At 44.6% G+C, this 24,455-nt stretch overlaps 1 protein-coding gene across 1 annotated transcript in view; it reads right to left on the bottom strand.

Moving 5' to 3' along the window:
• Nucleotides 1-24,455, bottom strand: part of LOC126419020 (lysosome membrane protein 2-like) — a 415,667-nt gene that overhangs the window by 7,037 nt on the left and 384,175 nt on the right. The window contains exons 8-9 of the mRNA XM_050086076.1: nt 6,377-6,495; nt 3,132-3,260 (exon numbers count right to left, since the gene is read on the bottom strand). Of these exons, the coding sequence (XP_049942033.1) occupies nt 3,132-3,260; nt 6,377-6,495 (248 nt within the window). The remainder of the gene's footprint in view (nt 1-3,131; nt 3,261-6,376; nt 6,496-24,455) is intronic.

Below are 24,455 nucleotides of genomic sequence, written 5' to 3' on the forward strand. Positions count from 1 at the left end.
CTCAAACTGTTATTGAGATAAGAGGGATGCAGTGTTGATTTTGTTCCAGCTTTATCAAAAATAGTTCAAATGGCTCTGAGCACTATGGGACTTAACATCTATGGTCATCAGTCCCCTAGAACTACTTAAACCTAACTAACGTAAGGACAGCACACAACACCCAGTCATCACGAGGCAGAGAAAATCCCTGACCCCGCCGGGAATCGAACCCGGGCGTGGGAAGCGAAAACGCTACCGCACGACCACGAGCTGCGGACTCTAGCTTTATCACTGAACTGCATGATAACAAGTAAATTCGCTACATAAAGCAATTTTCTTAATAAAGACAAGATAGAGACCTTCTCCAAGTCTAAAGAAAAATTCAATAGGTTAGCTAAATTTCATATACAGCATCATATGGCCTAATATGCATCAAATACAAATTCATGGCAACCCCTATTCTTTGTTACAAACTTTTTGAATTTCGGGCAGTATATTACTTATATGTGAGATATCACAATAACTAAGACCATTAATGAAATGATGTGAACTTCATCATGAAGGTGACATACAAAGCTATGAGGGACGTGAAAACCATTTTTTTACTGAATAGTTTCTTTAAAATTGTGAAGGAAAGATTGCAGTGTAGCTGACATGAGCGTGAGATTCTGCTGAAGTAGTGTGTCAGCCATCAGCTCACCAAAAACTCGCATACTTGGTGGAATGAGGAGTCGCAGAAATCCACCCATCTGTGTACCTGCTCAGAGGCCAGAGTCACAGTTCCCAGAACAGCAGGTAATTGTCTCAAATCTGTGCCTCCACCTCCACACATGTGGGGCTGTAGATCTTCAAGAATCTTCCAGAAATGTCTGTGGGCTGTTGCTAAAATCTGTTTGTTTGTGACCAGCTAATCTTCTCCCTCTGATATCTTAACGGATGTTGTATTATCTTGTCCCTTCTTCTCATCAGTGCTTTCCATATGTTCCTTTTTTTGTGATTTTGAGGAGAACCTCCTCATTCCTTACCCTATCAGTCCACTTAATTTTCCAACATTCTTTTGTGATACCACATCTCAAATAGTATACATTCTCAGAAATTTCTTCGTGAAATTAAGACCTTTATTTGATACTAGTAAACTTCTTTTGGCCTCCTTGCCTGTGCTAATGGCCTCCTTGTCATGTTGTCCTTGCTTCGTCCATAAAGTTTGCTTACAAGGCAGCAAAATTCCTTAACTTCGTGATCAATTTTGATGTAATGTTTCTCACTATTCTCATTTCTGCTACACCTCATTATCTTTGCATTTTTCCAGTTTACTCTCAGTTCATATTCTTTACTCATCATAAATATTCATTCTGTCCAAATGATCCTTTTATTATTCCTCACTTTCACTGAGGACAGAAATACCATCAGCGAATCTTATTGATGGTATCCTTTCACCTTGAATTTTAATCTCACTCCTTAACCTTTCCTTAATTTCTGTCATTGCTTCTTCAATGACAGACTGAGGACTAGTGACAAGATTGCATCTTTGCCTTACCCCTTTTTTTTTAATCGGAGCCTTTGCTCTTTATCTTCCAAATCTTATTATCCCTCTTGGTTCCTGTACTTATTGTACATTACATGCCTTTCTCTACAGCTTAACCCTATTTTTCTCAGGATTTTATACATCGTAAACCACTTTACATTTCTGAACACTTTTTCAGGTTGACAGTCCCCTATTAATGTGGTTTTTCTTCAGTCTTGCTTCCATTATCAAGAAAAACATCAGGACTTCTTCTCTGGTGCCTCCAACCTTTCCTAAAGTCAAACCGATCATCATCTAACAGATTCTTAATTTTATTTGCCATTCTTCTGTGTATTATTATTGTCAGCAAGTTGGATGCATGAGTTGTTAGGCTGGTGTGTGATGCTATTGCACTTACCTGCACCAGCTATCTTCGGAATTGCGTGGATGACACTTTTCCAAAGTCTGATAGTAAGTTGCCAGTCTCATAAATTCTACACACTAACTTGAATAGTCATCTTGTTGCAACTTCCCTCAGTGATTTTAAAAATTCCAATGAAATTTTATGTATCCCTTTTGCCTTATTTAATCTCAAGTCTTCCAAAGCTCTTTTAAATCATGACTAATACTGGATCCCCTGTGTGTCCAATATTGACTCCAATTTCTTCTTGTGTCACATCGGACAATTCCTTCCCCCTCATAGAGGCCTTCAATGTGCTCTTTCCACGTATTCACTCTCTCCTCTGTGTTTAATATTGGAATTCCCATTGCATTCTTAATGTTTCCCAGCTTGCTTTTAACTTCACCAAAGGTTGTTTTGATTTTCCTATATGTTGAGCCAGTCTTCTGACTGTAACTGTATCTATTGATATTGAGTGGTATCTTTGTTGTGATTTTCTATGCTTCTGGTGGCGACGTGTTGTAGCAGGAAGGAAGAATTGGAACTGATGTGTGTAGAGGACTGTCTTCTTGTGGTGTGGTGATTGAATCTAAGAAGTGATTATTAACATAAAGAAGAAACAAACTAAATACCTGTATCTTTTCACTTATTTTTGTCCATTAACCTAATGAATCCAGAAATGTCTTACAAAAAGTCGGAAACATAATCTTGAAGACCAACTGTGCCAACTACATGAAGAACTAGTATTGGACATTGATGAAAAGTTAAGTGGCAACACAACCATAAACATTCAGACCTAATCTGAAGGAAGAACTCTAATACTGGTATCATGTTTGTTTCTTAAGGTATTGCAAAACATTCATACAAACCAGTTCACTCTAACATTGAGATTTGCTAAGCATTATTTTAACTTCAATTTTGTTCTTGTTAATAGAGATTAGGTTAGAACTAATTTCAAGCTTCAAGCACCATGACTTCCTTCAAGCTATAATCACTCATCATCAGGCTGCAAACATATTAATTTGGTATCCTATTTTGATTACAGTTTTGAAACTGTATCTTCCTTTATGTCAAACATTAATATGCAAGTTATTTTAGGCACTTTGGGTGTTCATAAATATAAATCATAAAAGTCTGTAACATGTAATTATTTTCACTATTCATGGCATAATTAAATGAACAGATAGTAATTGTGGGACCACATGCATAACAATACAACAACTGAAATTGTCTACATGGTATACTTACTACTTCCATCCAAGCAATTGGTAGTATCATTCCTTCAGAAAACCTGTCCAGTTGTGTCAGTACTTTTGATTTTTCAACTCTTACATTGAACTGGAGGCTCGTTTTACCCCTCATCACTACTCCAAGTGTCTGAAAGTAAGCATTAAATAGAAATAAGTGGATGTTACATTTGCTTGCATTATAAATATTACTAGCCAATTGTGCTGAAGTATATTCCATTTAAATGCTGAAGAAACAAACTAATAATAATGATGATTATGATGGTGATGATGATGATTATGATGATTATGATTATGATAATAATATCAGAGCTTTTATTTTTATCCTGTATTTCCTTTACAGCATCACAGTTTAGTTGACAGCTTAGCAGGCCAATCTTTGCATGAAACATTCAGCCACATAGGTAGCACATAATAGATGATGGTGGTTGTGGCTGTACATAGTCAAGTTTGCATCTCTGACATTTCTCATTTTACTGTTTCTGACATGCCTGCTCAAAATCTAAAACAGCAGCTGAAGTAGATGTGTGCCAGCTTGAATTTATCCTTACAGCACTTCAGAGGAGCACCCTGGGGCCTCATATCTGCGCTTACATTGCTATATAGAATTTGTCAAAGAAGTCTGTAGTTTCTCATACAATGGAGATGCCCAATCAACCTGAGTTGGTGGCCATCGATTGTGGTTTCTATGCTCTAGACCTTTGCCTTGTCAAGAACAGTTTGTGTTTGGTATGAAGTCACCTCATTTGAAGTTCATAAGGTATCTAAGGTTCTGTTGGTTGAAGCTTTCTACACTGATCATTATAAAAAGAGCCGCAGCAGGAAGGACAAGACAGATGGCTGCTATTGTTTGCAGGCAGGTAGATATAACTACACATACAAAATAAAATGATTACAGTTTCAACTTTGAAGGATCAAAATTTATTAAAGTGCATGGTCATAAAACATACATGTTATTATTGAGTTGCTAGGCACTAAGAGCAAAGGTATGAAATGGTAAATACCACTGATGTTTCAGTCACCTTCTTTGGAGACAGTGGCAGTTGTGGAGTTCTTCATGTCAGCTGGTACATTACTGGTTTCCCACACTACAAGCTACAGATTGAATAATCTGGTTTTAGAGACAAACCAGCACTCTGAATGATCGCCAGGGAGATGTTGTCAGGTCTGGGTGCCTTTCTTATTCTATCTAGTGCCTTGCTAAATTCATGAAATATTGGTATCACTGCCATCCAAGTTTGTGGTGGATGCTATGGGACATGTCTGAGAAAGTTGTTAGGACAGCCAAATCATTGTCAGACCTTCCACATAGCTTCTCTGGGCAGTTTATAAAAGGCCTTTTCTAAGTCACAGAACACTAATAACAAGGGCTTATGTCGTTCCCGGCGCTTCTCCTATAGTTGTTGCACACATCTTGAAGTTAGCAGCAGCAGCAGCAGCAGCAGCAGCAGCAGTAGAAGAACTAACGTTGATGGGCAAGCTGAAGTGCTCTTCCCAGCAACTCAAAATGGTGTGACCATTAGTGAGGATGATTGTACTGTCAGTGGCTCTCAGGGCTCCTCATGAGGAATGAATAGCCCCACATATTTCTTTCATTCTAGTATAAAAACTCTTGAAGTTCCTGGCATCTGACAGATTTTGGAAATTTCTTAACTTTTTATTGCCACTTGTTGTTCTTGATTGTTCTCATTTCAGTTTGACACTTCCGTGTGAGCTCTTGAAAATGTGATATCTTTTCCATGGAGGATGGATTTGAGTAAGACATAGGTAAGCATCCCACTTAATCCTTATGAGGTTGTTGATCACTTCATTATTGTCATCGAACTAATATTTTTTCTTCTTTGCATCAAAGCCAGTGACCAGCCTTTTTGATGGTATTTTTTAAAGTGGTCCATTTCTGTTCAACATCTGTTATGTTAGATGGCGTTTTGCCAAGTCTATCCAAAAGTGTTCCTTCCAAGGCAGCCTGAACAGTTATATCCTATGGGCTGTTCATACTGAATTGTTTCATGGAAGGGTTTGAGAAGTAGGATCATGATTTACGATGGACAAAGATCCTCAGATGGCTAACTGGCAGTTTGTGATCAGTTAAACAACTGTCTGTGATTCAAGCGGATTTCGTGATCATGACATCTTTCTTGTCATGCTGACAAGTGTTGACAGTCAGAGATTCCACTGTTTGGAGCATGGATGCATCCTTACAGTTTTATAATGATTAGGGAAATGGGATTGCGTATTGGTGGATAAAAAGCTCATGCTCAGTGCAGAGACCAAGAAGTAGCACAGCAATGCAGTTTCAAACACCTTGCTTACCCATGGTGTTCCTCTAAAAAAGAATCTCAGTTGTATTGGTACAAAATGGCTTGGCGCTATACTGGGTTTCTGACTGCTATGGAGATGCTCTCTGCGTTCTGTGCTAAGTGTGGCTTTATCACCACTTATACTGCTTGCCTCATGCTAAAACCTGTGCCGAGAGATGGCATTTAGCTTCTAGGGAATATTTATCATTCACTTTTAAAAGAACTATTTGGTGAAAAAGCTTATTTTTGATCGTCTTGTGGTATCTTCACCTCATGAAAGACTGAATTTTGTTTTCTTATTCATCACATTTACTGTGCAGCATCAAATTAAACAAAGCAGTGCATGAAATTTTAAAGAGTTTGCAAAGGTAAAAAAAAGCATAATGTAGACTTTACATATGGTTGATTTCAGCGCATATATTACTGTGTATGAAATGTAGATATGATATCAAAATTTTCTTTGAAATTGAGAGCAGAATCTTGTAGCATTCTCAAGATACTGGTTTTCATATCTGGCGGACAGTCAGATGTGTGCATCCACTTCCATCCATGTGTATCAGGAATCATGGTTATAACAACTGTCACATTTCATAAATGGTTTGGAATGCAGAAACAAGTTTCTTTGTGTGCAAAAGACAGTATGCAAAGAGGCACATTATATGATAAATACTCTAAACCTTTTTATTCACTAAGATAAGGAAGTAAGTTGTCCACAGGAGTGAGAGGTTTGGTGAAACAGGATGCATAGACATGTCAATAGTGCTTAAGGAAAATGCAGGTGCCACATTTAAACATGTCCTCAGCAGCCCGAGAGCAATGTAGTATGAGATTTAGCTTGTCCACAGCCAAATGGCTAACATGCTTACATACTGTAAGAAAGGAAAATACATAACACAGTCTTCTACAGATATTTATGTACATATGGTCTACCAACTTTGATACTTACTGGATGAATATCTAGATAAATGTCATGTTTTTCTGGGTCTGGATTCATACCCTCAATTGCTTCAAGCAGTTCTTTGTCTCCTAGGTGGAAGTGGGGAAGTGATACCATGATTGGTGCACCTAAATGAAAGTAATAATACACAAATTACCACACACAAATTCTTCTACATAAATCTGTAATATTAATAATAGTGTTAGCAACAAGTTATGGCTTACATTTTATTGTGTATTCCTGAGACAGCAGAAGTTATTTGTACCAATAATTAAAACAGTAATCGAAATTCCTGGATGGAGCAATACGGGAAAGGCAACCACACACCTATACCAGGTCGATGCATGGAGCACAGTAACACATAACAGAAAACAACATTCACACTAGCTTTTGAGCACTAGCTCCTTTTCTGGTAATACTACATACATTCACATATACAACCACAGAGACACAGAAACACACACCCAAGGCCATGGCAAGACTACTGCTATTACTAATACTGTATTACTGAAAGCAGTTGCCTGAGCTGATGGAGGTGAAGAGAGAGAGAGAGAGAGAGAGAGAGAGAGAGAGAGAGAGAGAGAGAGAGAGAGAGAGGGGGGGGGGGGGGGAGGGAGAAACTGGGGGGTGGTGAGAGTAGTGGGGGAGATGGCAGTGCATGATCTGGAAGGAGGAGGAGTGGTCTGGACAGAACAGAGTAGGGAAAAGCCAAGGTGAGGCAGTGGGAACAGGTTACCACAGGTTTAAGCCAAGGGGATGGAAAAGGTGCAGGATGTGTGGGAGAGAGAATACCCATCTGTATAGTTCAGAGAAACTTGTGCTGGAAGAGAGTATCCAAATAGTCCAAGTAGTGAAGCTGCTATTTAAATCATTTTTGTGTTGTGATGCACAACATGTTCGGCAACTGGATGGAAAAGTTTGTGGTTTGTCACAGTTTGGCGGTAGCCATTCATTTGAGGAGACCGTTAGTTACTTATCGTGCCTGTGTAGAATGCTGTACAATTATTGCATCATAGCTGGTATATAACATGGGTGCTTTCACGTGTGGTCTTCCCTTTTTTAGACCAGTCACACTAATAAACAGCATGGCCATTTGTGGAAGCAGCCATGTTTTATATCAGCTATGCTGCAATTACTGTACAGCATTCCATGTGGGTGTGTCAAGTAGCCAGCTGTCAACTTGCACGATTAGCTACTCCAAAACTGTGACTGGTTGCATGATTAAAGGAACCAAACTACTAGGTATTTATTCTGTTTTTCCTTGAACAGATAGGTCTACACAACTAGATCGAGAAAGCTTACCACTCAAAACCCAGAGAAAAAAAGCAAAGTCTATGAAAGGTCAACAAAGGCAAGATAAGGGAAAAAAAGAAGAAGGCACACAGAGGAAGGAACACAGGCAAGGTGCCCCATCTAGGGAGCAGCCAGAAGCCCCCAAAAGCTGAGTTTGTCAGTGGCCATTCATGCAGACAGACAGCTTGCTGGTTGTCATGCCTACATAGAATGCAGCACAGTGGTTGCAGCTTAGCTTGTAAATCACATGACTGGTTTCACAGGCAGCCTTGCCTTGGATGGAATAGGTGATGTTAGTGACCAGACTGGACTAGGTGGTGGTAGGAGGATGTACGAAGTACATTCAAGTTCTAAGGCCTCCGTTTTTCTTTCTCCGGACTGGAAAGAGATAGAAACATGCGCATTGTTTTAAAATGAGGCCGCGTTCATTGTTAATACGTCCCAGAGATGGCAGCACCATACGGCAGATGGAATTTTACCTCCAGCGGCGAGAATGAGAACTGTTTAAATACTTAAAATGGCAACGTTTTCCTTACTTGAACAGCGTGCAATCATTCGTTTTCTGAATTTGCGTGGTGTGAAACCAATTGAAATTCATCGACAGTTGAAGGAGACATGTGGTGATGAAGTTATGGATGTGTTGAAAGTGCGTTCATGGGTGCGACAGTTTAATGAAGGCAGAACATCGTGTGACAACAAACCGAAACAACCTCGGGCTCGCACAAGCCGGTCTGATGACATCATCGAGAAAGTGGAGAGAATTGTTTTGGGGGATCGCCGAATGACTGTTGAACATAACGCCTCCAGAGTTGGCATTTCTGTGGGTTCTGTGCACACATTCCTGCATGACGACCTGAAAATGTGAAAAGTGTCATCCAGGTGGGTGCCACGAATGCTGACAGACGATCACATGGCTGCCTGTGTGGCATGTTGCCAAGCAATGTTGAAGCGCAACGACAGCATTAATGGGACTTTCTTTTCGTCGGTTGTGACAATGGATGAGATGTGGATGCCATTTTTCAATCCAGAAACAAAGCGCCAGTCAGCTCAATGGAAGCACACAGATTCACCGCCACCAAAAAAATTTCGGGTCACCGCCAGTGCTGAAAAAATGATGGTGTCCATGTTCTGGGACAGCGAGGGCGTAATCCTTACCCATTGCGTTCCAAAGGGCACTACGGTAACATGTGCATCCTACGAAAATGTTTTGAAGAACAAATTCCTTCCTGCACTGCAACAAAAACGTCCGGGAAAGGCTGCGCATGTGCTGTTTCACCAAGACAACGCACCCGCACATCGAGCTAACGTTACGCAACAGTTTCTTCGTGATAACAACTTTGAAGTGATTCCTCATGCTCCCTACTCACCTGACCTGGCTCCTAGTGACTTTTGGCTTTTTCCAACAATGAAAGACACTCTCTGTGGCTGCACATTCACCAGCCGTGCTGCTATTGCCTCAGCGATTTTCCAGTGGTCAAAACAGACTCCTAAAGAAGCCTTCGCCGCTGCCATTGAATCATAGCATCAGCGTTGTGAAAAATGTGTACGTCTGCAGGGCGATTACGTCGAGAAGTAAGGCCAGTTTCATCGATTTCGGGTGAGTAGTTAATTTGAAAAAAAATCGGAGGCCTTAGAACTTGAATGCACCTCGTATGGGACAGGTCTTGCATCTAGGTCTATTACAGGGGTATGAGCTATAAGATAAGAGATTGGAATCAGGGGTTGTGCAAGGATGGATGAGTATTTTGTGTAAGTTTGATGGATGGTGGAATACCACGGTAGGAGGGGTGGGAAGGATAGTGGGCAGGACATTTCTCATTTCAGGGCGCGACGAGAGCTAACCAAAACCCGGGTGAAGAATGTAATTCAGTTGCTCCAGTCCCGGATGGTACTGAGTTACGAGAGGAATGCTCCTCTGTGGCTGGACTGTGGGACTTTGGGAGGTGGTGGGAGACCGGAAAGATAATGCACGCGAGATTTGTTTTTGTACAAGGATGGGAGGATAACTGTGGTCAGTGAAGGCTTCAGTGAGATACTCGGTATATTTTGAGAAGGACTGCTCATCACTGGAGATGCGACGACCACGGGTCGCTAGGCTGTACGGAAGGGATTTCTTGGTATGGAATGTGTGGCAGCTGTCGAAGTGAAGGTATTGCTGGTGGTTAGTAGGTTTGATATGGATGGAGGTACTGATGTAGCCATCTCTGAGGTGAAGGTCAACATCTAGGAAGGTGGCTTGGTGGGTTGAGTAGGACTAGGTGAAGCAAATGGGGGAGAAGTTGTTGAGGTTCTGGAGGAATGTGAATAAGGTGTCCTCACCTTCAATCCAGATAGCAAAGAGGTCATCAATGAGTATGAACCACGTGAGGGGTTTAGGATTGTGGGTTTTTAGAAAGGGTTCCTCTAGATGACCCATGAATAGGTTAGCATAGGATGGTGCCATGCAGGTGCCCATAGCCGTACCATGGATTTATTTGTAGGTAATGCCTTCAAAGGAGGAGTAATTGTGGGTGAGGATATAGTTGGCCATGGAGACTAGGAAGGAGGTTGTTGGTTTGGAATCAATAGGGCATCTGGAAAGGTAGTGTTTGATAGCAGTAAGGCCATGGGCATTAGGAATGTTAGTGTACAGGGAGGTGGCATCAATAGTGACGAGCAGGGCACCGTGTGGTAAAGGGACAGGAACTGTGGAGAGTCGGTCAAGGACATGGTTGGTATCTTTTATAATAGAGGATAGGTTCCAGGTAATAGGTTGAAGGTGTTGGTCTACGAGAGCAGAGATTCTCTCAGTGGGGACACAGTAACTGGCCACAATGGCGCGTCCTGGGTGGTTGGGTTTATGGACTCGAGGAAGCATGTAGAAGGTGGGAGCGCAGGGAGTGGTAGGGGTAAATAGAGAGATGGACTCTGGGGAGATGTTCTGGGAGGGGCCTAAGGATTTGAGTAGTGACTGGAGATCCTGCTGGATTACTGGAATGGGATCACTGTGGCATGGTTTGTAGGTGGAAGTATCTGACAACTGATGGAGTCCTTCTGCCACGTAAGCCTTGCAGTTCAGAACAACGGTGGTGGAGCCTTTGTCAGCAGGTAGGATTATAGGTTGGGATCAGTTTTTAGATGGTGGACTGTGGTTCTTTCTGTGGATGTAAGGTTAGCTTGCATGTTGAGGGATTTGGGGAATGATGTTGAGGCAAGGTTCAAGGTTAAGAAATTCTGGAAAGTTAACAGGGGGTGGATCACGGTTGGTTGGAGGAGTGAACTGAGTTAGGCAAGGTTCAATACTGGTCTTTGGTCGAGTCTGATTGTAGGGTTTGTGGCGAAAAAGTGTTTTCACTGTAGGGACTGGGAGAAGGAGAGAAGGTCTTTAACTAGTCCTGCATGGTTGAATTTGGGAGTGGGGCAAAATGGTGAGGCCTTTGGAAAGGACTGATATTTCTGTGGGACTAAGGCTTCTGGAGGAAAGGTTTGTAACTGTGTTGTGGGTCTGTTTAGGTTCTGGGTTCTGTGTGGTGGTGGGAGCGAGTTTTGGAGGGTGGTGTACGTGTAGTAGGTCTGCAAGAAATGGTATGTCAGCTATGAGGGGGCATGGTGGAGGTTTGGAGGTGGTTGTAGAAGTGGTGGACAGTGGTAGTCTGAGGCATAAGTAGGAAGTGAGCAGGATGGAGAGTTTTTTGAGGTGACACTGTGCATGTTGCTCAAGTTCCTGCAGGGCAAGAGTTTCAATGAGTAGTATGGATTCCAGGAATTTGGGATTGCGTAGCAGGAGAATTTTAGTGTGGAGAGAAGGTATTGCAAGGAGGTTTGGGCTTGTTTGACATGATGATGCAGGACTATGTTGGTGAGGGCTAAGGATTGGCGGAATCTGAACAGGGGGAGGTCATTGTGGAAGGAGGGGTGGCAACCAGAGATGGGTAATTTGATGGTAAGGCCATTAGGGGGGATTTCATGATCCAAGTAACAACGCAGGAACAGTATGTGGGACTGGGATCTGGCTAGGGATAAGGAAACTTTTCTGTATTGACACAGACGGAAGGAGCAAGGATCCATGGTGATGCAAAAAAGAAGTAGAATTAAGTCCGAAAAATTAGGCAAAAATTCACCCAAATATGTGTGAAAAGGACAAAATGGATGCACAAGGGGGAGGGGGGAGGGGGGAGGGGGGGGGGACGAGATGAAATCTGAGGGAGATGAAATCTGAGGGAGATGAAATCTGAGGGAGATGAAATCTGAGGGAGATGAAATCTGAGGGAGATGAAATCTGAGGGAGATGAAATCTGAGGGAGATGAAATCTGAGGGAGATGAAATCTGAGGAAGATCTGAGGAAGATGAAATCTGAGGAAGATGAAATCTGAGGAAGATGAAATCTGAGGAAGATGAAATCTGAGGAAGATGAAATCTGAGGAAGATGAAATCTGAGGAAGATGAAATCTGAGGAAGATGATAGTGGAAGACGAAAACTCGCTAAACTGGGCAAAAAGTCACAAGAGTCAAAGTAGAGAATAACTAATCAATATTAAATACATGTATATTACTGTGGGTAGCAGGTTTGAGGGTGAATAAGCGTAAGGGGGACAGCAGATGTGACTGGATGAGGTGGATTTAGTGGGTGGGAACAGGGATAGAATGGGGAAAGTGTGGAGGGTGGGGAGAGGTTCATAGTTGCAGATGTAAGATCGTGTGGCACCAGAAAAGTGCAGGAGGTAACACGCAAAAATACGGGAATTGACACAGGGAGTGTGATCAGTGTGAAGGTATAGGCTTCATTATATCGGCAGGAGCAATGTGGGACCTAAGATGCTGCACTAACAATCAGCGTGGTCTTGAGGCCATCTGTTGCGCGCAGCCAATATGGTTGATACAGTGTGGCTCATAAGTAGAGCGTGCAGTGCAGTTCGTAAGGCAATAAGAGAAACACAGGAAAGAAAAGAAAGAAGGATGGACATTGAGTATAGCAGATGCAAAAGAATGTAGTTACAAAGGAAAACAGCACAGGGTTAGAATCGAAGAAAAACAGTCGGGCAAAAATCAAACAATGGAAAATCCAGGATGGAATGTAACATTACCAGACAAGGAAAGTTGCTACTCACCACATAGGGGAGATACTGAGTCGGGATAGGCACCACAAAAGGATTCACACAATTGTAGCTTTCGGCCATTAAGGCCTTTGTCAGCAGTAGACACACATACACACATGCATGCACACACACTCACGCAAATGCAACTTGCACACGTCTGCAGTCTCAGAGAACCGAAACCACACTGCAAGCAGCAGCACCAGTGCATGATGGGAGTGGCGACTGGGTGGGGGTAAGGAGGAGGCTGGGGTGGGGAGGGGGAAGGGTAGTATGGTGGGAGTGGTGGACATTGAAGTGTTGCAGTTTAGATGGAGGGCAGGAGAGAAGGTGCGGAGGGGGGATGGGGTAAGTAGCAGAAAGGAGAGAAATAAAAAGAAATTAAAAGACTGGGTGTGGCAGTGAAATGACGGCTGTGTAGTGCTGGAATGGGAACAGGGAGGGGGCTGGATGGGTGAGAACTGTGACTAACAAAGGTTGAGGCCAGGAGGGTTACAGGAATGTAGGATGTATTGCAGGTAAAGTTCCCGGAGTTGGCGGGAAGGATCCAAGTGGCACAGGCTGTGAAGCAGTCATTGAGATGAGGAATATCATGTTTAAAACTGCAACACTTCACTGTCAGCCACTCCCACCATACTATCCCTCCCTGCCCCAGCCTCCTCCTTATCCCCACCCAGTCGCCACTCCCATCATGCACTGGTGCTGCTGCTCACAGAGTGGTTTCTTTGCAGATGTGCGTGCAAGCTGCGTTTCCATGAGTGTGTGCGTGTATGTGTGTCTACTGCTGACAAAGGTCTTAATGGCCGAAAACTTTAATTGTGTGAATCTTTTTGTTGTGCCTATTCCGACTCAGCATCTCCGCTATATGGTGAGTAGCAACTTTTCTTCTCTGGCATTGAAGCATAAAACTAAGTCAGCCACTGAGACATCATCTCCTAACAACAGGTGTAGTGAGTCAGGAAGAGTCCACAACAGGGCAGCTCGGTTGGGACAGTCCAGCAATATGTGAACCACCGTCAAAAGGGAACCATGACACTGATGTGGGTCTTTGCAATGGAGGAGATGACCATGAGTCAGCCAGGCTTGGTTGCTGTGGAGATGGCAGAGGATGGTAGAGTTCTTGAGAGACAACTGAATGGAGAACCTCCACTGATTTGTAGTCTCATTTATCACCATTAGTCAGACTGGTCCTTTCCGTATTCCAGATCTCCAAACCCTAATGGCATAATACTGATCAAAGGTCTGTATGTGGAATAATGATCTCAAAAGTAAGTTTGCTGGTATCCAGCTTGGCCAAACTATCAGTGAGTACATTCCACAGGATCTTGACGTTGCCTGGGGTCCAGACAAAGGTCACTGAGCATCCACATTGTTCCAGGACATACAGGGAATTCTTCACAGCAATGACTGCAGGTGAGAAAGTACCTACCAGCACAGGAACTGCTGTGCTGAAGAGTAGGAGAGAGGGCTAAAAACCATACAGTGAAAACACTACAGCCATCCAGCAAGGAACACAGATCACTATGTCCCATGTGAGTATAAGGAAAACCCACAGGACCAGCAAGCATTGAGCCATCAGTATAGACTACTTCCAAACCCTGTGATGTACCAGTGATGGAGAAAAATTGGTGGCGGGGGTCTTGGGAGGGACTGAGTCTTTTGGACCTTGTGATATGTCAAGTTGACGCTGTGGCTAAGGGATGCACCATAGAGGTGTACATGTGTGGGGCCAGATGAGAGGTGGAAAAAGAAGCAACTGGAGTTCAGAGAGGATGGACCAGTCAAGGATTGTGATCATAATCCGTGATCTGGGCCACCATAGTGGGAGACGAATTTCCATGTTTCAAAAGAAAACATAGTAGTTTGGATGCTTAGGGGAGCTGCAATTGTGGGTAGCTTAATAGACAAGCTGCTGTTATCACCTGATACACAATGAAGGGCCGCCAATTCCCTTGAGCAAGCTGTTCACAGGCCTAGTTCAAAAGGCTCCTGTCTCAAGTCCAACCTTGCAGTGGTGTTTCAGATCCAGTATCTACAATGCTGAAGGTGGTGCCAAATCATATGTCAGACTCCCAGTATGTTGACACTGAGGACAATTAACAAATGATCAATGAAGAAACTAAGTGGGTGAACCGCTACACCATGATAAAGATGGGACTGTATCAAGACTTTGTAAAGCTGTAGAATGTTAGTACAATCTGTGCCCCAGCTGGTGCTACTCAGGCAGAAAAGTGTATTAAAGTGCAGACAGCACTTTTGCTTAAGCTGGTGAAGATGAGGAATCCATGTCAACGGAGAAGTGGAGGCCAGTACTAAAAGGCGATTCGGGGGCCAGTTCTAAAAAGCGATTCGGAGACCAGTTCTAAAAAGCGATTCGGAGACCAGTTCTAAAAAGCGATTCGGAGACCAGTTCTAAAAAGCGATTCGGAGACCAGTTCTAAAAAGCGATTCGGAGACCAGTTCTAAAAAGCGATTCGGAGACCAGTTCTAAAAAGCGATTCGGAGACCAGTTCTAAAAAGCGATTCGGAGACCAGTTCTAAAAAGTTATAGGGGCCCAGTTCTAAAAAGTTATAGGGGCCCAGTTCTAACAAGCGATATGGAGACCAGTTCCAAACAGTGATATGAAGATCGTTCCTAGAAAGTGGGAAGTCTCCACAACATTGAGTAGCTGGTTGTCAAGGTAAAGTTCTGGTTGTGGATGAATGGAACGATGTCGACAGAAGAGTATTTTCTAGTCTTGGTGTCTGAAAACAGAGCCATGGGTTAGGGGCCAAGCCTGCACATTTCATACTGTGCCTTGCCGTCAACATTTAGTGACACCAACATTAGAGGAGTAATAGTAGAGGCAGAAGTCATCAGCATATAAAGAAGGTGATACTGAGGACACAAAAGTTGCTGCTAGACCACTGATGGCTACTAGAAAGAGAGGGACACTCGGTACAGAGCCCTGGGGAATCCCATTCTCTTGGATATGGGGAGGGGGACTGTGGGAAGCACCAACTCTAACCCACAACACACAGTGACAGGAAGTTCTGGATAAAAATTGGGAGCAGATCCTTGAGACCCAACTCACGTAACATATCAAGGATGTGGCATCACCACGTGGTGTCATTAGCCTTTTGCATATTGAAGAAGACAGCTATAAGGTGTTGACACCAGGCAAAAACTGTTCAGATCAAATACACCATGTACGTCATCAGACTATTAGTTGTGAAAACCACCCTGGGACGGAGCCAGAAGACCTCAAGACTCAAGGAGCCAACACAGCTGCTGGCTCACCATGTGTTCTAGCAACTTACAGAGGACATTGGTGAGACTTTCTGCACAATAACTGCCCATTTCTAGAACATGCTTACCCGATTTCAGCACTGGGACAATAATACTTTCCATTGTGATGTGAACTCACCGTCACTCCAGATATGGTTAACGATGGCAAGGATATGATGCTGGCAGTCCACTAGTAGGTACTTGATCAGTTGGTTGTGGATGTGTTCTGGTCCTGTGGCTGTATCAGGGCACTGGGTTATGACACTGACCAATTCCCACTTGCTGAATGGCTCCAGATGGCATGTAGTAAGAGATAATTTTTTTCACTCCACCCACTGTTTTACAACATGAAAGGCAAGTTGATAATTCTCACTGAGGCTCAAGCACAATCCAGAGCAAAATGTTCGTCGACAGCATCTAGGTCATGGTAGGCAGTGCCATTCAAGGTAATACCTGGTACACCTGCAGGTGTCTGGTATCCGTAAAGATGTCCGATCTTAGCCCAAATCTGTGAAGGAGAGATATGTGTTCTGATGGTTGCAACATTCCATTCCCAGCGTTCTTGTTTCCATTGTTTTATTAGGTGGCAGACCTGAGCACAGAGCCATTTAAAGGCAATGAAATGCTCCATCAATGGGTGACACTTATGGTGCTGGAGGGCCTGCCTATGATCTCTAATGGCCTCTTTGTGATTTCTGATGACCATCAAGGGTACTGTCTTCCGTTGGGGTGGGTCTGATGAACAGGGGATCACTAAATCGGCTGCTGAAAGGATGGCTGTAGTTGTATTCTGGACTGCCTCATTGATATCTCCATGAGGTGAGAAGCCAAGGGCAATGGCATGGCGGAGGTGAAAGCACCACAGTCAGTACTGTTGAGAGCCCATATGGGCAAGTGTGGACTCTCCAGTGGATGGATGGGAGAAGACAAAGGCTGCAGATCAAAAAGGATTATGGGCAGTGAAATCACCAAAGACTATCAAAGGTGGATGGAGCTGAGAAACCAATGCAAACAGTATGTTCTGAGACATTTTACCATTGGGAGGGAGGTAAACATTCCAGATGGTAATATCCTAAAATGCCCATACACCGAATAGCCACAGCCTCCAAACGTGTATTAAGAGGCACAAGTTCGCTACTTAGCGTGTCCAGAATACATGTCAAACTCCTCCCGACATGCTGTCATAGACAGCAAGGTTCCATATAGGGCAAGGGTCCACTTTGCTGGAAACCAAATCTCCTGGAGGGCAATGCAGAAGGAAGATGTGCTTAAAAGGTGTCGCAGCTCAGCCAGGTGGTGGAAAAATCTCCTACATTTCCACTGGAGAAGAACGTTGTTCATGTATTGTGAGGCCATCAAGGGACCAAGGAGACAGGTTATGCCCTAGGGTCACCTGCTGTTACTGATTGAGAGATTATGGCAACAATACACAGAGGTTCCAAGTTCTGTTGTGTGGTGTGGTGTGAACCGGAGCCTCAGGAGCTGACGGAATCTCCGCCTAAGCCACAGAAGTGGAATAGGTGGGATCTGTTGGTGTGGGGCTCACCTCCTTCTTGGAGGATTTTTTCTTAGTCTTTCCTCTCCTTAGAGGATTTTGATGATGGTGAAGGCTTCTCTCTGAATCAGTTTCAGATAAAAATTATAATCATATGCCCCTGTGAGCAGCAACCAGTGGCTCCTTCACCCACTGGCCAGTGTACGGTTTCAGACTGATGGAAACTGTGGAAGGAAGTGTCCTGAGAAACCCATTCCTGGCAAGAGAACCCAGAGGAAGGAGACTCATCTCCAGCTGGGAGGCAGAGACCAATGTCCCAGGTGGGTGGGAAGCCATCGATCCCAAAGTAGGCGTGGGGGAAGCAGCAAGAGAGGATCCCCCAATCATCAGGGAGGCAGGCATGGTTGAACAGCCCTGAGGGCCCACTGTAGGAGATGTAATGGGTGGGAGTACCATTGCCAAAGGGCCATGTGATCATAGCTGTAGCATATGACATTGCTGTCCATGCTGGGTGTGATCACCTGTATTACTTCTTGGCCTCTTAGTAGGTTAGTTTGTCCAGATTATTGTATCTTCTTTACTCTCTGGAAAACAGTGCAATCTGGTGAGCAGGGAGAATGGGGCTTTCCACAGTTGACACAGATGAGGGGAAGAGCAGAAGGAGCGTTTGCATGCAGTGCTCGGCCACAATCTCTGCAGATGGAAGATGGGGCTAGTGCTACAATGCAAAGATGCGTGCTCAAATTTCAAACACTTGAAGCACTGCATGGCGGAGGGGAGTATGTAGTTTCACATCACATTAGTATTAGTATACCATCACGCTGACATTCTCAGGTAATGAACCGCCTTCAAAAGCCAAGATGAAGACACCAGCAGTGACCCTATTGTCCTTTGGCCCCCTAAGTATACAATGGACAAAGTGTACACCCTGTCACTCCAAGTTGGCGTGTAGTTCATCATCAGATTGTAAGAGCAAGGGCAGTGGAAAACTATGCCCTGAACCATATTAAGACCGTTACAGGGAGTGAGAGTCACCGGTATGTCACCCAGCTTGTTAGAAGTAAGCAGCACCTGTGGCTCTGTGGCCAAGAAGGAATCCCCATCAGTCCTTGTGCAAACTAAGAATTGGGGGGGGGGGGGGGGGGGGGGAGGTAATTTTCTGCTTGCTGATTAACCCTACATTCCTCCCATGGCATAGCCAGAGAGAGGAACATTTTACAATCACACCTCTGATGGCAAATGCAAGTGGGAACATAAACTGAAGGGGGGGGGGGGGGGGGGGGGAAGAAAAAGGCAATCTGTCAGGAAATGGTGGACAGTTAAAATTTGGGTGCAATGTGTACAAAGTGGTGCGGGAGTGCCACTTAACAAGTGACGATGGCTAGAAAGGCAGTGCCCAATATGCAACGTAGTTAAAATGACCTCCTCCCGATGGGAGGGCCAAGAGGAGGTTATCCAAGCCACTGGGAGAGGCTTAATAATTTGTAGCTTATTTACATGCAGGGAGTACCAAATGGAGATGCCAAAGTGATGCCACCTCCTGACAGACGGCAACACAGAGATCACTGGAGGGAATATAGGAGCGAATGCGCTGACATATGAGGACTGCAGCCTCGGCAGCAGCATCAGCAGACCGACATGACCAGGAACACACATAAACATCACAGTGGCTCCACCAAGAGTGAGCAAGTGACAGTTTTCCTGGACCTGTTGCACTAAGGGATGGGTGGTGTACAGTGCACATAGACTTTGGATGGCACAGAGAGAGTCTGAGCAGAGGACACAATTGAAAAGTCTGTGTCCCCGGATGTACCCCCATGGCCTGATATAGAGCAAAGAGCTCAGCTATTAATACTGAGTAGTGTGCCGGAATCCGATATCGAAAAATGTTGGCGCCAATAGCGAAGGCACACCTGACACCACCGTCAGTCCGAGAGCCATCGGTGTACACAAAAGTACTATCGCGAAGTTCCGCCTGAAGGTTGGGAAACTGAAGCCAACAAAGCGAGGCTAGAGTAGTTCCTTAGCAAGCAAATGAAGTCCAAAGTTAACACAGGCCACTTCACGAAGCCAAGGTGGTGAAGGGTTCACACCCATCAGGAAAGCTGCAGGTAGTGTGAAGTTAACCCACTGGAGCAAGTACTGAAAGTGGACTCCAGGAGGTAACAAAAAAGGGACACACTCCATACTGGCAATCAAAGGAATCATTGAAGCAGGTAGCGTAAGATGGGTGGCCATGCATGGCAGACAAGTGGAATGCATACCTGCTAAGGAGAAAGTCACAGCGGTAGGACAGTGGTAGTTCAGCAGCTTCAGCATACAGAAACTCAACCGGGCTAGTGTAAAAGGCACCACGTTGGTGGATAGCGTTGAGATGGTGTAAGAGGGATGGATGTGCAGACACAAACAAAGCACCCATAGTCAAGTTTCAAATGGTCAAGGGACCTGTGTAAATGAAGGAGGGTGGTTCAATATGTACCACAGGAAGTACCACCAAGGACATGTAGGACACTGAAGGACCACATACAGCGGGCTGCCAGGTAAGACATAAGGAGGACCAAGAGAGTTTCCTATTGAGTACAAGCCACAGGAATTCCGTAGTTTCAATGCACGGAAGAGCAACAGGCCCAGGATGTAAAGATGGTGGGAGAAACAAATTGCGCTGCCAATAATTCATACAGATGGTTTTGTCAGTGGAAAAACGAAAGCCATTGTCAATGTTTCAGGAGTATAAACGTTCATGACATCACTGAAAATGCCAGTCAGTGAGCCACGTCCATGGAGAACTGCAATAAATAGCAAAATCATCAACAAAAAGTGAGCCGGAGATACCTGGCAGGAGACAGGTCATTATAGTGTTAATGGCTATAGCAAAGAGTACGATGCTCAGGACAGAAACATGAGGCACACCAGTTTCCTGGATAAAGGTATCTGACAAGGCAGAAACCATACACACCTAGGAACTCAGTCTTTCAAAAATTCCTGGAGCAAACGAGGCAGGCGGCCATGGAAGCCCCGCTTGTAAAGAGTGCGGAGGATACCAGTCCTCCAACAGGTGTCGTAGGTCTTCTCCAAACATGGCCACAGTCTGGGATTTCCACAGAAAACCGTTCATGACAAAGTAATGGGATGGTCAAACTGCAGAACACTGCACTCAATATCCACAATGTGCATTCATTAGTAAATTGCAAGACTCGAGCCACCATACCTGACAGGCATGAAGCATACATTCCATCACCTTGCAAACGCAGCTGGTGAGAGAGCCGGGACAGTAGGTAGAAGGAAGGTTTTTGTCCTTACCTGGCTAGGTATGGGTATGGTGGTGGTTTCACACCAATGTCCGGGAAACGTGCCCTGTGCCCAGATGTGGTTTACTAAGCAGGAAGTGCTTCCTTGCAAGAGAAAGGTGCTGCAACATCTGAATGTTGTCAGTATCTGGCCCTGGGATGGATGATCAGGATGAACTGAGAGCATGATCTAGCTCTTTCATAGCAAAGGTGGCATTGTAGCACTCACAATTCTGAGGAGAGAAGGGTATTGCTCGAACCTCCTCTGTATGTTTCCGATTGAGGAAGGCCGGGTGATAGTGGGAAGAGCTTGAAATTTCTGCAAAATGGTGGCCCATGGTGTTTGAGATAGGAACAGGGTCCATAATGACCTCGTCTGGTACTGACAGGCTGGAAATTGGTGAATAGATCTTGTTCCCAGAGAACAGTCAGACGTTGGCCCACATGGCAGAGGAAGGGGTGACACTGTTAAAAGAACTAGTGAATGAAATCCCAAATAATGTGATGACACTTTGCACATATCTGTTTATATTGAATGCAGTTCGCCATCATAGGATGATGGTTAAAATTTGGAGAGCACATCTCCATGTGCAAACTGCGTTACAGCATGCCTCAGTCCACCCAGCGACTGGGGGATGGCATGGTAAAGAGGAAGTGGGAGGAATGGAATATTCTGCAGCAATAAGGACAATGTTTGTGAGATATTCCACCTGGTCATCACAACTTGGAAAATCTTGTTCTTCGAAGGTTGCCAGGGAGAAGAAAAGCTGTAGACAACCTTAGTAAGCTGCCATTTGGGTGGGCACACATATGAGGTAGGAATCAGCCAATGGAAAGCACATGGAAATAGTCACTCGGGTAGGTGTCAGAAAGAAAGGACCACTAAAGATGATGGGCAAACTGGGCAGGCAGAAGGATAGATCCAAATGGGAATAGGTCTGTGAGCAGTCTGAAAGGGATGTGGGTGCTCCTGTGTTAAGGCAGAAGAGGTTGAGTTGATTAAGAAGATCAGCCAAGAGGGCACCTCCATGACAGATTCTGGGAGAACCCCAAAGGGGATGACGCAGATTAAAGTCACTGAGTAGCAGAAATGGGGGAGGTAGCTGCCAAATAAGCTGAAGAAAGTCTGCCATGGTGATATCAAATGATGGCGGGACATAAATGGTACAGAGGGAACAGTCAGGTGAGGGACGAAAAGGTGAACTGCAACAGCTCGAAGATGGGTAGTCATTGGAGATGGATTGACTATGAATGTCATCCCGTGTGAGTAGCATGATGCTCCAGGAGACAGAATGCTGACCTCGGGAAGGTCAAAACGAACCGGGAAGAAATGTGAAAGCTCAAAGCAGTCGTGAGGATGCAATTTTGTTTCTTGAACGTAGAGTACAAGGGGATGCTGCAATGCTAGACACAGCCATAAATCCTCTTTGTGGGACTGAAGGCTGCGAACTTTCCATTGGAGGAGAGTCATGATGAGGAAGAAATGAAGGGGTGTCACCTCAATGGCTGCCGAGTGACAGCCTGTGAAGACTTGCTGCTTCACGGCACAGAAGGAGGAGGATCCTGCTCCGTGAGGTTCACAGAAGCATCAGCTTGCTTGTGCTGTTGTTCTGCGGAGTCCAACACAGAGAAATGGTTGGTGGTGCACACTGGCAACGCGGAGGCTGGCCGGGCTAAGGTTTCGTATGGCAACACCGTTTAAGAGGGTCTTCAAGTCGGTGAAGGCGAAGAACATGAGGGACATAGGAAGTCCTCACAGGAGTACTTCTCCTATCCTTTCCAGCCTATCAGTTGTGTAGCTGGTGGCTTCACCCCTCGAGGCGAGAGTCTGGTGGTTTGTTGCACAGCTGGACAGTGGAATGGTGATGCTACCTTGACACTGGGCGATTTCACAACCTCAGAGCTGAATTTGAGGTGGCATGTCTGTCTCGCCATGTCCTTCATGGAGCAAGAGGTAACAAGAACAGAACTATAGGTGCCAGATGGGAGAACGAAGGGTTTGTGACTAGCCAATAACTTACGAGCAACTGGGTAAGGCCTTTTTTTTTCCTTTACCCAGATCTCCTGGGCAGCCCGCTCATCAAGATATATGAAACAATCCAGAGAGGAGACTGCATGGCCATCATTGCAATTGATACAGTGGGGAGAAGGAGGTGGACAATCCTCCTCATGTGCATCCCTACCTCAGGTTACACATTTGGCTGGGTGTTGGCAAGGCATTCTAGTGTGGTTGAAACAATGACATTGGTAGTAGCGCATTGGGTTTGGTATGTATGGTTGGACTGTGATAATTTCATAGCCTGCTTTGATCTTATATGGACGCACCACTCTATCGAAGTTGAGAAAAAGTGTGCAGGTGGGCACTAAGGTGGAATCTACCTTTTTCATCACCTAATGGATGGCAATGACACCCTGATCAGAGAGGTAAGATTGGATTTTGGCCTCAGTCAGACCATTGAGTTGCCTAATGCAAATAACACCATGGGAAGAATTCAGAATTTTATGGGCCTGACAGGAACAGCATAGCTGTTGAGAGGTGAGGCAGCAAGCAGTTTTTGTGCTTGAGAATCAGAAGTAGTCTCCAAAAGCAAAGAGCCATTCCGTAAACGAGAGCTGGATTTCACAGGGTCAGCAATGGCGTCAACATCTTTCTGAATAAGAAATGGATCTATTATTATGAAGGACCCAGCCACAGCAGCAGCTACCTGGCCAGTAATCCATTCGTCACAGTTATCATGCCCCAGTCACAATGGACAAATACTCCTTGCCACACATAAGAAGTTTCCAGCTCATGCACGAACTGTGCTATTGCTACTGGTCAGGGGACTATCAATGCAGGTATTTTACGACTCCCCACAATGGGAGGCTACTGTGCTGGGTTTTGCGTATATTACCTTATTAAAGAGAAGGGTGCAAAGATGGAAAGCACAAAGGTGGAGTATACACTGCTCTAGGCAACCTACACAGCATGGACTGCACTTCTGGAGAATTTTGAAAATTGGTGGCATGTCAAACCCAACAATTGGGGACCATGTTTTTATTAATGAAAAGTTGTGGAAAACATCAGAAATGGAAACACAAGTCCCAGTCACAAACAACAACAAAAAATGATTCAAATGGCTCTGAGCACTATGCGGCTTAACTTCTGAGGTCATCAGTTGCCTAGAACTTAGAACTAATTAAACCTAACTAACCTAAGGACATCACACACATCCATGCCCGAGGCAGGATTCAAACCTGTGACTGGAGCAGTCGTTCGGCTCCAGACTGTAGCACCTAGAACCACACGGCCACTCCGACCGGCCACAAACAACATCCAAGCAGGGTCTGCACCAATAAAACCTTGCAGCATGGAGAGGAAGTAATGCTGCGAAGGCTGGGGCCCCATGCTAGTCAAGCACGTACTCACAAAAGAGTTGTGAATACCCTGGGGGCAAACTGTGGTGAGCTGTAAAAATTTTCATCTAGATGCAGGTGGGAATTGTCTCAACAACATACCCAGTGCTCTTACACTCTCTCTGGCCTAACCCTCAGCTACCCTGTCCCTACTGCACCTTGTTTTTTACTCTCTTCTTCCAATATCATTCCTTCTCCATCCATATCATACACCCCCCCCTACACACAAGTTTTTTCCCCCCCCCCCCCCCTCTCTCTCTCTCTCTCTCTCTCTCT

The sequence above is a fragment of the Schistocerca serialis genome, chromosome 9, assembly GCF_023864345.2.
Source record: "Schistocerca serialis cubense isolate TAMUIC-IGC-003099 chromosome 9, iqSchSeri2.2, whole genome shotgun sequence".
Taxonomy (NCBI): Eukaryota; Metazoa; Arthropoda; class Insecta; order Orthoptera; family Acrididae; genus Schistocerca; species Schistocerca serialis.